General features: G+C 40.3%; 1 protein-coding gene across 2 annotated transcripts in view; it reads right to left on the bottom strand.

Moving 5' to 3' along the window:
* LOC147111863 (fibroblast growth factor 9) overlaps nucleotides 1-12,640 on the bottom strand; it is a 59,609-nt gene extending 46,969 nt beyond the window's left edge. Inside the window, exons 1-2 of one of the 2 annotated variants that reach the window (XM_085999184.1) lie at nucleotides 12,120-12,640; nucleotides 11,615-11,909 (exon numbers count right to left, since the gene is read on the bottom strand). In XM_085999184.1, coding sequence (XP_085855310.1) covers nucleotides 11,615-11,885 — 271 coding nt within the window. In that variant the 5' untranslated portion in view covers nucleotides 11,886-11,909; nucleotides 12,120-12,640. The remainder of the gene's footprint in view (nucleotides 1-11,614; nucleotides 11,910-12,119) is intronic. The other variant, XM_085999185.1, reaches the window with a different exon arrangement.
* Nucleotides 12,641-13,382: the final 742 nt, after the last annotated feature.

The raw sequence follows: 13,382 nt of genomic DNA, 5'->3' as shown, positions 1-13,382 counted from the left end.
GAAGCAAAAAATGTAGGAAACCTATGAAGTTACCCAAGAGGTCGCTCTAGCGAACAAATATCAGGCACTGCCCAATTATGCAGAAGGATACAAGATCCCAGAAGTAAAGATTGTTCAAAAATAAGGGAGTACAGCCTGAACAAAGACACAGTTTGCAAGTCACAGAGAACTTGTAGTCATTGGTGATTCTTTTCTCAGGAAAGTGGTCAGCCAAATATGTTTGTCGTAAGAACAATACCTTCAGGAAAGTGAGCTATCTACCTGGAGCTAGAGTGGTACATCTTGAGGGAAGGATAGAAGGTATACTGAAGCAGACAGGTAGAGACCCAGTGGACACATAGAGGTAAATGACACAGGGAGAAGTAATATAGGGGCCTTAAAAGCCACATATATGAAGACTAACTCCAAACTCAAAGATGGAGGATGCAAAGTAATTTTCTCTGGTAAATTTCCAGTATTTGGGAATGGAGGGGAATTCACCGAAAGAACCAAAGAGATAAATGAATGGCTGTCAGCTTGGTGTGAGAACAGCAATGCTACCTTCATAAATAACAGGGAGATCTTCCAGAATAAAAAAGGACTGGTACAGGAGAGGCAAACTACACTTAAACTAAGTCAGGACAAAGAGACTTGCGAGGAGCATTGAGACAGCACTAGAAAATCGTTTACACTAGACAGGTGGAGGGGGGGGGGGGGAGGGTGGAAATAGGATTCCAGACAAGACAGATTGTAGGGGACAAGGTAGTCAACAGTTAGATATGGACACAGATACCCAGCCAGAATCAGAAACCAGGAATATGCAGACATGGGGAAGTGTAAGAGGAGGCAAATCTATGATGAGATGTGTATACATGAACACTAGAAGCATTAGAAGTAAGTGCTGGAACTGGAGGCTGTTGTGGAAGTAGGGAACTCTGATGTGTTGGGAATATCAGAAAGATGGCTTAATCCAGATGATGGAAATGAATATAACATTCAGGGGTATACAATATTTAGAAAACACAATGTGGACAAAAAAATGCTGGTGGTGTAGCCCTATATATCAGGGGAAACCTGGGAGGTAAAAGAAGTTGATCCTATGAGGTTAGAAAGCACTATTGTTTAAAAAAATTCAAAGCTAACACTGAGGGTATGCAATAGACCACCTGGTGAGCATACAAAAGAGGACAATTTGCTCTATGAAGAGATAGAAAGGATATGTGAGAACAAAGAAGTTATTTTAATGGGAGACTTCAAATATAAACTAGAAAAACCTAAGTTGTTGATGTAGTCCATGACTGCTTTTTGACCCAGTGCATCAAGAAAGCAATGATTGGCAATGCTCACCTTGATCTGGTATTTATAAATGACCCAGATAGTGTATAGGAAAGGAAAGTCCTAGCACCCCTGGGGTCAGTGACCACAGAATGATAAAGTTTAACATGACCTGAGAGTCATAAATACCTAAAACCAGGAGCCAGGTACATAATTTTAAATGGGCTAAATTCAATGAAATTAAAGAACAATTAAAGCAAACAGGTTGGAGGAGATTGTTCAATAACACTTCAGTAGAAGACAAATGCAACACCTAAAAAGTATAATGCTGAGCATGCAGAATAAATATACTCCCAAAACCAACAATTATGTCCATAATGCAAGGAACAGCAAAAAGGACAAAGAAATGGAGCACTCATGATGAGAAGATAGTGGATAAGCTTATTTAGAAATTATATAATCTAGAAGTTTCCTATTACAACACTGACTACGCTTCAAAAAGTCTTTAATTGGCTGTAAAGCGCTTTGGAACGTCCTGAAGTCATGAAAGGCGCTATATAAATGCAGGTCTTTCTGTCTTATATGTTGCAAAGAGAATTCAAGAGAGAGATCAAGAGTTACATTGTTTTTGCTGCCAATGTTTTGACAGACTATGGCAACATCTCTGGAGAAGGAGGGACATAGGCTGAGATGTGAAAAGAAAGTGTACAAAGTTAGTATCCAAATGAACACAATATATGCCAAATGTCAGCATTTTAGGCTGACATCAGCATTTGCAGTGTTGTGTCAGCATGTTAGTGTTTGCTGACAAAAATCAACACTTTCTGTGCTGCCTGGACAGTCTTCTGTGGTTGCTCCAAATGCCCTGCAATTTTCTGGATATAGCCTATAGGACAGAGATGATCTACTCACAGAAATTAGACATAGAAAATCCGACAGAAGGACCTACTAAACTCTCTATACTGTTTGGCATAGAGGAAAAGACTAATCAGGCTGGGGAGATGGGAGACTGAGACTGATCTGTAATATAGGAATGGCACAGACTGCCCTGCAATCCAGGGACTGGCACAGATTACTGACCTGTAGCCTTGGAATGGGGTATAATAGATTGAATTAATTATTTTCATCATTCTGGGAAGTGAGGCAAAGCAGGAATTGTGCACAGAAATTAAATTGATTAAATGGGGGAATGTTGATTTATTATGTGACTGTTATTTTTGAGCTTGTCTACAAACATTTTTTTAAGCAAACCTATTTTATCTGTTTTGAAATTAAAGGTGGAGAACCTGTATCAAAAGTGTTTAAAATTTCCCTTAGTCGCAACTTATTCACTCGTTATGTTCTTAACATGAACTTGTAATGGGTTGCTCTTCTTTTATTTATTTCTATAGTTTATAACCTTCTACTACTTACATTATTATGTCATTTAGCTGTGGATTATTACTTGATATTTGGGAAAACCTTTATGCCTACATTTAAGTCAACTTTTGAGTTGTCAGCTTTTTCAGGACTGTATCAGCATTTTAAAAACCATTTGTCAGCTTTCATGAGTTTGTGGTTGGCACATATGCAACATTTCTGTATGGCGCTGAGAGCTCGATCCTGATGAAGGCTCATTATAGAAGATTGGATGCCCTTGAAATGTACAGTGTAAGGAGGTTATTGGTATCATTTGAGAGGGCAGAGTGACAGTGCTGAAAGAGAAGTGGCTGCGTGAAGAAACAGAGTAAATAGATTTCAATGAGCAAGCCAAATGCGCCATACAGTTGAAGATCAATGTCTTTAGAAGGTGGTAGACATCCTGGCTGGGGAAAGAGTACATGGAAAACTACAGCTAAGATGGTGGGACAATGTACAAGAAGGCCTGAATGGAAGAATGACATTGGGGACACAACTGCAGGAGCTGGCAGAGGGCGCAGCATAATGATGGTGACTTCTGGTGCCTACAGCATGCCTGGTTAATGACAACAGACCAATTGACTGAGAATCCAGTTCAATAGATTTTGCCTTCATGGAAAGCCAGGCAATAGAATTTTCTGAGTCACATTTTTGGTTGTCATAATGATATTTACAATCTAGCAGTATCAGAGTTTCAGCAAAAAAAATCTAGAAAACTCCTGCTCAGTGAAAAACATGAAAAGTAACATTTTTATCAATATTGGTACAAAATGTATGACATCCTAACAACATAAAGACCTACTGAATCTTCAACAATAAACATTGCTACATTGCATTTGTGTTGGTAAATGCATAATAATTCCATGTGACTGACAGCATATGCACTTTTGGATACAAATTAGGACATAATGAGACATTTAAATAGGTAGGGATTCATTAAAAACAGGTACAAAGTAAGTGGAGCCGATGTATTTAAAATACAGTTGTAAATGTTTAAATGTCGAAATGAGCAGAAATGTGGTGACTGCTGGTACACAACCTGAAAATTAAATGCTCCAGTTTTAAGAACAGACACAAGTCAAAATTGCCATTTTGAATTTGCAACATGGCAGCTTTAATCAAGTCAAATCCATGTCACTGGTATTTTAAGTGGCATTTAAACAATCAAAACAATGTTTTAAGCACTTGGATAACTAAACAACAATCTAATATATGCAGCCAGTTACTTATATTTAAGAAAAAAAATCTAACAAGAGAAATTTTGAAAGGAGCAAAACCTTTCAATGCACAATTCTGTTCCCTAATTGTTTCCGTGACACTAATTTCCTATTAAGTACAAGCTGTACTGCTTATAACAAAGTGTATCAGGTGGTGGTGCAGAGAAACTAATTCACAGCAGCACAGAGTGTGGGGGGAACATGGGTTCTTGCCCTGATCACCCACACACTGAGCTCCTGATTGAAGCCGCATCACTGTGGGGAGGAATGGAGGGAAGGAAAATTGTACAGGAAGTCATCTGTAGGCAGCTTTCACATAACTCCTGTCAGACAGCTATAAAACAGCATTGACTGCAGCCTGGCAGTCAATGCCAGTCCCTAAACCACAAATATTTTGGCATGGCATCAACTGGGTAAAGGGGAGAAATAAACTTTAAAAAGAGGGAATGTTGCCCTCATTAAAAGAAAGTTCATTCTACTGTAATGTGCCCCTATTATGCTTACGCTGAGTCCTAGCTACAAGTCTATGTTAGTGAATTGAGCAGAAGTGCCCCATTTACACTACCAGCTCTCAGCTGAAATTTTTGTGTGCTGGTTTATAATGTAGTTTGCATACCTAAATCAGATGCAGTATTTATAGTTACATCAAACGGGCATTTATATGTAAGGGAAAAAATTCCAATAAATAGATGGTGACTAGAACAGGCAACTAGTGGAATGGAATGGATGTAGCAAGCAGAGTGGCAATGGCAATGAAACGGAATATGGCAACAAATCTGTTGGGCATTTCCATTGCACTGCCTCTGAATTGGTCTTTCCACCCAACCTCCTACTGAGGCGGGTTTACTTCATGCTGCCACTATTGCACAATTCAAAATTCAATGAGTTTACATTGGCAAACCAATGTGAAATTTAAGCAGTCCACTATGACTTCCAATTTCAAGAGTACATGGGGTTATAAGGTGACCTTGCATTATTTTCTTTTTCTGTAGCTTCTGCTACTAATCACTAGTTAATAGCCCACCGCTTCAAAATAAAATTTCCAAATGTGTTAATAGCCTGGTCATATGCCAGTTTATTTGAAAAGCACATGCCATCATAGCTATAGCCAGAGGAATTACCCTAATGTAATGTCTGTCAGCTGCTGAAACAAAGATTGCATTTGTTTTATATTGTATTACTGTACTGGGTCTTAGAGGTTACTCTACTTTAAATCATGTGGCTAAGGAGTAATTTAACTCCATGTACAAAGTGCTGGATCAAGTAGCAGCAAGTGCCAGCAAGGTGAAATCCCGATAACAGCAACTTCAATTTACAGCAAGGATCTTGGGAGAAATCAACTATGGTTAAAGCGGAGTTAAAATTAGCGTGAGCATGAAGCAATGATTGTCTTTAGATTAAAATAATGCAGCCCTGAATACAATATTTTAAAATCATTGAAACAATAAAACTGAAAAGGCAATTACTAACTTCTGAGCAATCTCTTAAAATATATATTTTTTAATCAACGGCACTTTATTTCCTCCCAAAAGGAAGGTACTGCCAGGATCACTTAGTCTCAATCATACATGTTTAGAGGTTTAAAAGCTGAACTCAATTTTCTTTTTTTGTTTGTTTTTTTAATAATGGATATTGGCTCTGACCTCAGACTTGCAGTGTACGAATATCATGATTGACAGGATGGTCTGTCAACAACACAAAAAAGGTGATTGTACTAAGATCAGTTCAATGGACCCATTTTAGTATCTCTCAAACTGAATTGATTTAAATTGTGATGCAAGCAGAAGTTATATATGTTGGAAAATATTATTGACTTTAACTAAGACAGTTGCCAGAATATACAGCCTTTTACACCCTAAACTAAGAAAAGCCAAATAAATTATGAAACATAAAATGAAGAGGCTATACATCATAGTTTCATGGAAGCTGTCTCATGGAACTTCATGTGCATTGTCAGCTGAAAACAGCTGATCTGAATTCTGCAAAAGGCGACACGTAAACCTCTGCAGAATTTCAGTTTTCAAGGTCAAGTGAAGGTCAATTAGATGACGATGTATGAAAAACAAGTTGAGAGGCTGCAGCACAGCAGTGTGCTGGGAGGTGATTATGATTTTGTTATGTGCTGTAAACTAAAGTTTTTAGAACCTGCCTAGAAATGTACTGTGTGGTATAGTACTGAGCCAAACAGCCCATAAAGTTTCCAGGTTTGACCCCTGGTCTGTACTGAGTTAACTGACCTCAGCTGTGGGGCTACTTAAACTAAACTGAGCATCCCTAGGTGAGGAAGGAAAGAAAAAAATCTACCATGGTTCCAGTTCCTAATCGCAATTCAGCAACACCTTTTGGGGGTACACATGTATTGACATTGGGTAATAACAGAATCAGGCTCAACTGATTTGGACCCAGCAGTCAATTCCTCCCCCCAACCCTCACCAGAACTCCCTATCCAGACATACCCTGCAGAATGGCCAGTTGGCACGATACTGGAGGGCTGTCGTTAACATGAAGCTGCATGGGTTGGTTCAGGGAGAGAATCGGAGGAAATTAGAGCAGGAAAAATGTGTATGATATTTATTTTATCCCAGGTTTACCCTCTGTTGTTCCTCGTGCCATGCTCCCATCTCAGCCTGGAGTCAGGTAATCTACTCCAGGGTCTCAATCAAAACAGTTCCATAATTGACTACTATAAGATGCCTGAGGTGAACCCAGAGTCCAGGGTGACTATATCTTTTGTTTTCTCTTTCCACTTCCCTCAACCCCTCTCATGGGCAAGTGCCTGACCTGCACTTGTTGCCTTTTGCAACAGGACAGCTGAGACCACAACACACTGTCTAATTATTTGTGGGTACCTTTCTCACAACACTGCAAATTATATATTTTTTTAAATTGTGGAGCTCCCCTAAAGGCTCAATAGGGGATTGTAATGTGTGGTACGGTACTGAGCCATACAGCCCAAAAATGTCCCAGGTTTGGTCCTTGATTGGTGCACACCCTAAGCTACAATGTACTGTATTGAGAGAAGAATTTTGGCCTTGTTCCAACCTCAAAGAACTGAATACTCAATAATTCAATGTGTCCACTGAGAAAAAACATCACCTAAAAATACTTGAAGCCAGGCACTTGGATGGAAAACGCTCCTCCCAAAAGTAGATTGTAAAAGGTTACTAAAATTGGTGATGTATATTATATAGATGGAATCAGTCCAGTGGTGCAGCATGACAGAGCATCAAGCACAATGTCATGGAATGGGGGTTCTCAGAGTTCCCAACCTAAGCAGAAAGGCACCAAGTGCAGGCCAACTCTCTCCTTAAAGTGGTGAGGGGAAAAAACAGAAATGTCTCTGGGTTCACCATAGCTCTTGGCAGCTGGTAAAGAGCAGCATTCGTTGTGGCCGGGGAGCAGGAAAGCTATTCTGCTCTCTCAGGTGGAAGAGGTGCATTGCTCAGGTAGGGAGGGAGGATGTGAGGGGGGGGGGGGGGGGGTGTAGAACCAAAAGAGATGGTCTTGCCTCATGGGTGGGTTTATACCACTCAAAAGAAAATTATAGCCAAAGTGTTAATCAATCTCCCACACAAAATACTTTTCTTATAAAAATTAAAGCTGACCCTTTAGTTTTTTTGTTTGGTTTTGGGGTGAGGTTGGTTCTGGATGGCGGGTCATTGAGACAATAAACGCACTGTTTTCAGTTGTTTGCTCTGTATCTGTCTGTATTCCAGCAGTTAACTTGATAACATAACAATAGAAAAGTGAATACAAAGATTTTAAACTTGAAAGCACAAAGGGTGGTCCTCAGCTTTATCAAAGATAGCAGGCATCTCCCCAAATAGTGAGAGGGGCTTGCATCGCGGGTATAACTGTCTTTCCTTTTTCTTAAAATATTATTTGTGGCGCTCAGGAAGTGATTGGCATGCCAACTGGAGCGCCTGGCTTTGAGCGCTTCTGGGTGATATTTTTTCAGCTGACACCTTGAGCTATTGGGTGTTCGGTTCCTTCAGAAGTTAGAATGAAACCAAGCTCTCCCCACACACTGCTCCCGCATGCCACTGATCTCTGCCCTGTCACCGTGTATTTAGAACAGATAACACAGACTCTGTGTGGAAATATCAATGCCACACCCAATATATTAACAGTATAAGCACAGAATGCGCGACTTCAAAAAATGGAGTGAGATCACTGAACGCCTGCGTCGTTTACCTTCAGTTATTGCATAAATGATGAATGACTACGGGCGCGTCTAGTCTTATTGTTCCCATTGTTATACCAATGCAAGACTAAATGATATACTAAAAATGTAATTAAGTGTATCTATAGGAGAATAAATCTGGTTAATTGAAAGCATATGGTCGAATGAATAACGGGTATGGAGGAAAACAATATGCAATACACACATTAGTACAAAGGTATTAAACCTGGAACGCCCCCATAATAAACCGATGGCTCCCTCGTGGTCCTAGCGCCGGCAACCCTGCGCGTGTTCAGAGCTCTCTAGTCCTTGATTCTAGTACTAAATCTCCATAAGCAACTGCAATTGGAAAAGGAAATGCAATGTTTTATCCAATTTCAATCAGCTATATATCCGAAGTTTGGTACATTTGAATCAATAATGAGGCTAAATAAAAGCTGAGGTTTGAACTTCAAAATAATTTTGCGAAATTGTGAATTAATTTTAATTTAAAAGGTGGTATTTATTCAGAACACGTCCATCTGCTGAATATTTCGTCAGCTTTTGTACGCGGTAGTTTTGCTGACACAAAAGACACGCCTACACTTTCCAGTTACTGAATTTCCCAGCGGAGTTCAATCTGGAAAGTGTCCTCAATCGAAGAATGTTGCATTATACATTCAGCGTTAGGCGTATGTGCAGCTTGCAGTCAAAGCTCGCTGTAGAAACGCAACAATTATACAAGGCAGCCACGGATACGCTGCAGCTACTGATGCATATCGAGCGGTTGAGACCTTGCAGAAAAAAAAATGCTGCACATTGCCGAAACGCAGCAGCCACCTCCCCCCACCCCCGCAAATGTCTTTTCGGCAGTACATTCAGCAAACCGCAACACTGCACGCTTAAAAGAGCAGTTCATTTTAGAGTTTGCAGGTAAACTGATTGTAATAATTCTTTTGTGGAACACGATTGTACTGCCAGTTAAACATTAAACCAGCACCAAATGCAATAAGCATCCGACATGACTCTGCACTGACAGTTAACTGTTTAATTTGAGGAGGAAAGTTAGTCAAAGTGTATAGGATGGCAACGAATGTAAGATATAAACAGTCAATAATCTACCATAATGTAAAACTGAGCAATACGGTTAGTGCTTCCACTTTGGTGACCATCTACTTGAAATGTTAATCTTTTTTGGGTGGGAGGCCACGCCACACATTTTAGTTGTGAAGTGCTGCACTGAATTTAGGGGTACTTCATGAAACAGCAATTAACAGAAGTGCAAAATAATCCCACTCTCACCTACCTCCTCCATCAGAGAGTTCAAGACATTAGCTACCTTCTCTGGTGCCCTTCAACATTTCAATATTGTTTTTCAAATATAATATATACTTTTTTATTAACAACAACATTCACGCAATAAATCCCTAGTCGATTCAAGTGGAATCGATTTAAATACAGTTACTTGGCCGACTTGTCACGCAACACTCACTGCAGTGCTCTGTTCATCGGCTGCTGAAAAACTATGACCTTCAGGATAAGACTGAGAAAGTAAAAGTCGATTGTGATGTCTAATGTCTCTAGTTACAAAAAAGACAACCCTGGAGAGTAAAACAAAATACATCGGTCAAGTTAAAAATTGTGTGGGTTTAAATCTAACCAAACGACTTATGAAATGTAGCAGGTGCGTGTCACCCAGCGCAGAGGTAGGCGAGGGCAGGAGGCACTGCAGTAAAAGAGACACCAGCTGCTTTAACACAAGCAGCGCCAGGCAACTGCATACACGGGAGGGTGCGCTTGGTGTGGGGACAGATAGGACGGGGGAACAAAGAATCTAGACTTTCACCAAAAAGAGAAAAGGACAGAATCTCCTGAAATTCTGACAGGAGTGAGGTAAAATATGGTGTGCCAATACATTGGCTTGGAAAAGCATAAAGTCTGCGCAAAGGAAAAGAAGGCTGCTGCAGCGATATGACTAACCTCAGGAATCTGGGGGTGGGGAGATTATATTCTCGCATCAGCCCAGGTATCAAACTTCCCACATTCAGTTTCTACTTCAACCCATCTCCTCACTCCCCGCCTCTCAGTCTCACCCACCCCTCAAATAGGATGGGTGAAATGGATTCCTGTGCCAAATGTTACTTGCTTACTGAAAAAATCAATTAAAACTCTACTTTGTTCGAAAATGTTTAGTCTCCGTGTACTAAGTTCTTTTCAAATGTAGTATTTTATTTTATTAAAAACATTTTACAAGGCGTTTGAGTGTAGATGATAATCACTGCAGCAATTCTGCCCTCTCTCCGCTTTCATCTTGGGGCTCTTGTCTGTTCGAGTCTCTTGTTTTGCTAATATGCTTTACCCCAGTAGATTAGATCTTATTGTATTTAAGAAATAGAGATATCCCCTGCAACACTGACTTTCTCCCCAAAATGGTTTGTTACGACGTGCGTTAGGACCCGGGGGATCTCTCCCTCTCCCTCTCTCTGGAAATGTAGCAGTGCGGCCGCCGTACAGACACCTGCTGGAGGCGTGAACCCAGAGCGAGAGGCTTGGCCAAAGCCCTCAGCAAAAACTATACATTTACCCCCTGATGACCAAAATTGATGCTTTTGATGTTTAGAAAAATACGCCTTTAATCAACTATAAAGACAAACAATTTCATCGCAGGGTCATCGCGCACACGTGGCCCAATTTACTCTTTTGCATTTCGACATTCAAAAATATATTGAGGAAACACTATCTGATTAAAAATGTATGGCGATGTGTTAAATAAGTCTTCGCTGTGATCTCCCCAGCAATCACCTCCACTAGTGAGTCATATGATTGCAGCAATCCACTGCGTTTGCAATCCCTAGCCAACTTTGACTGCACAAAGCTGCCGATTATTATTTTACAGTCTACCTGTCCGATTATAATTGTACAAATAGGGCAACCCTGTCTGAATGCCTGCATGTTCTAACAACATACATTTTAAGTTAGTTTCGAGTCTGCCGTCCTCGTAAATGACATTTACATAAGATCACACGCAAAAGGTCGCGGGAACAGGTAGATGGACGGCCGCAGACACATATTCCAAAGCAAACGCATCTTAGTCATCATCCAATAGCTAGGCACCTAAATTAATGATACAGTGTGGTTATATCATTGCACCATTAGCCAGAATCTATTTTTATATATGCATACATGTACCTATGTCATATAACCTGTCCATTTTTCGCAGCCTATCATTTTAGAAAGTTATTTCTCTATTTGTCATCTAAACGAAATTTAGGTCAGATCCTCGCGTAAACAGGTAGGTACAGACGGAGGCGCATGTACTGATGCGTTTAAAATTAATTTGCCATTACCAGCGGCTATACACCTAAATTAATGCGATGATCCTATCATTTAGTCATGTCTGATATTCTTAGATCACGTTATAGGAATCAAAATACGTTCCGACTGCTGTCCGCTCGCACGGTAGAGCCTCGCTGCATTAAACTCTTCCATCTGGCATTGTCATGAAGAGAAAAAAATCATAAGAAGACGCTTCTTTTATGACCTACTTAAGTGCAATTAGGTGCTTTGTCTCTCTGCTACTTACCAAATCGGCTGTGATCCTGTCTGGTTCCCTGGATAGTTCCATTAGGAAAAATCTCTAAGTGAAAGCCAGTCCTGCAGTAGAGCTGTCTCCGCCTGAGGATCCCCTTTAAGTGAGCCAGGTCCGTGACTGATCCCCTGCTCAAACCCCCCTCGGACTGGCCGAGATGATCACTCAGGAGAACCGGGTTATCCACCGGCAAAACGGGCACATTCCCAAAAGGTATTGCATCCTGGACACCAAGATAGTTCCCAACTTCACCTAACGGAGCCATCAGTCGCCGCCGGCGATTCTGCTTCTGATAATAACAACAAAAAAACACAAGAATAATAATAATATAGGTGTCAGCCCGAATTGATCTCGTGTGTGTTTTCCTCTTTTTTCTTTTAGAATGAATTGTTTTGACTGCAATCCATTAAAACATACATAAAAAGTGATATGCTGTTTTGGTTTGGGGCAGGTTCAAGGTCAATCACTGTAGTCTACGAAACCACCACTTTATACTCACACATTAACATATTGTTTTTTTTAAATAATCCCAGGTCTAGCAGGCTGTTTGATCTTCAGGCGATCCAGCTGCATTGAGAATAAAAATTCGTAGTTTCTCCATTGGAAGAAGATAACGATGGTCATAGCAACTTAAAACCCGGCGTTATCGGATTTTTTTAGATGAACAAGGCTACGTCAGAATTTATGGACTCTGACTCCAGAAAGGCATGCGCTGTTTTTACTCTATAAAAGACTGCATACATCAGCATGAATCCTTGAGAAAATATAGATCGCACGTTGCTCGCTGGGGCAATCCAAAAACTTTGATCTTATTTTTTTCCCAAACGTCACCTTTTTATTATCCAAAGACTTGAGGGAGATCAGGAGAGTGTCTGGGGCTTCAGGCGCTCGCCTTCATCAGCAGAAAGATCTGCAAGTCCAATGCTGGGTTGCTGGCTGCCTTGAAACAGGTGTTCCTTACGCAGACCCCACTGTGAAATGTGTGTACTATCTGCGTCTGAACTATACTCTCCATAAAGCACGCAGAGTGGCGCAGAAAAGCAGGCATGGGTTGGGTTTAAGGTAGTCTTACCAACGACATATAGGCTCCTTCTTGGTCCTAGTGCCCATGGGTTACTTGAGGAGAAATGTAACTACTTGAAGCGGCCCTTTTAAACTATATCGGACATATATATTAAATACCTCTTTAAATTAATCTTTTCAGATGATGTCAGCTATTCATCTCTGATGAAAGTACTTTTCGGATTAAGATTGTCTTTAACTGATTTTATCAGGGATCAGTAACATTGTAGATTAATTTTCATATCACTGAGACATCACTTCTGGATTCTTCTCCAAAACAGCAATCAATCAGAATCACACTCAGATCGAGATTATGTTTAACCTTAATAATTGGAAGAATACCTATACCGTTGACCAGCAAAACAGATGTACAATGAAAATGTTTTTAAACTCTTGAAAACTGTTTTAGCTGTACATCTTCAGAAATACAGCTGCCCAAGAGGGTAGATCTGCATTAAACATTTCACTTCTCTCAACTCCTTCATTTTGTGAGAATTATATAGGAAGGTACCACTGAAATTGGCAGCCATTTGTATAAAATAATCTTGACTACGAAAAGCTTCAAAGATGAAGTTCCTTCGGCTTTCTGATAAAAGCTGGCACATGTTAGTTCTATCGCATAAATTGCACTTGTTTAGGTTTAAAACCCTGTGCAACACTACATTGTCGATTTAGGCACCTTCGTGAAGATATCACCTTC

This window comes from Somniosus microcephalus, chromosome 10 (genome assembly GCF_052327205.1).
Source record: "Somniosus microcephalus isolate GS21.2 chromosome 10, FLI_Smic_1.0, whole genome shotgun sequence".
NCBI lineage: Eukaryota > Metazoa > Chordata > Chondrichthyes > Squaliformes > Somniosidae > Somniosus > Somniosus microcephalus.
This window is presented reverse-complemented; position numbering and strand designations above follow the sequence as displayed.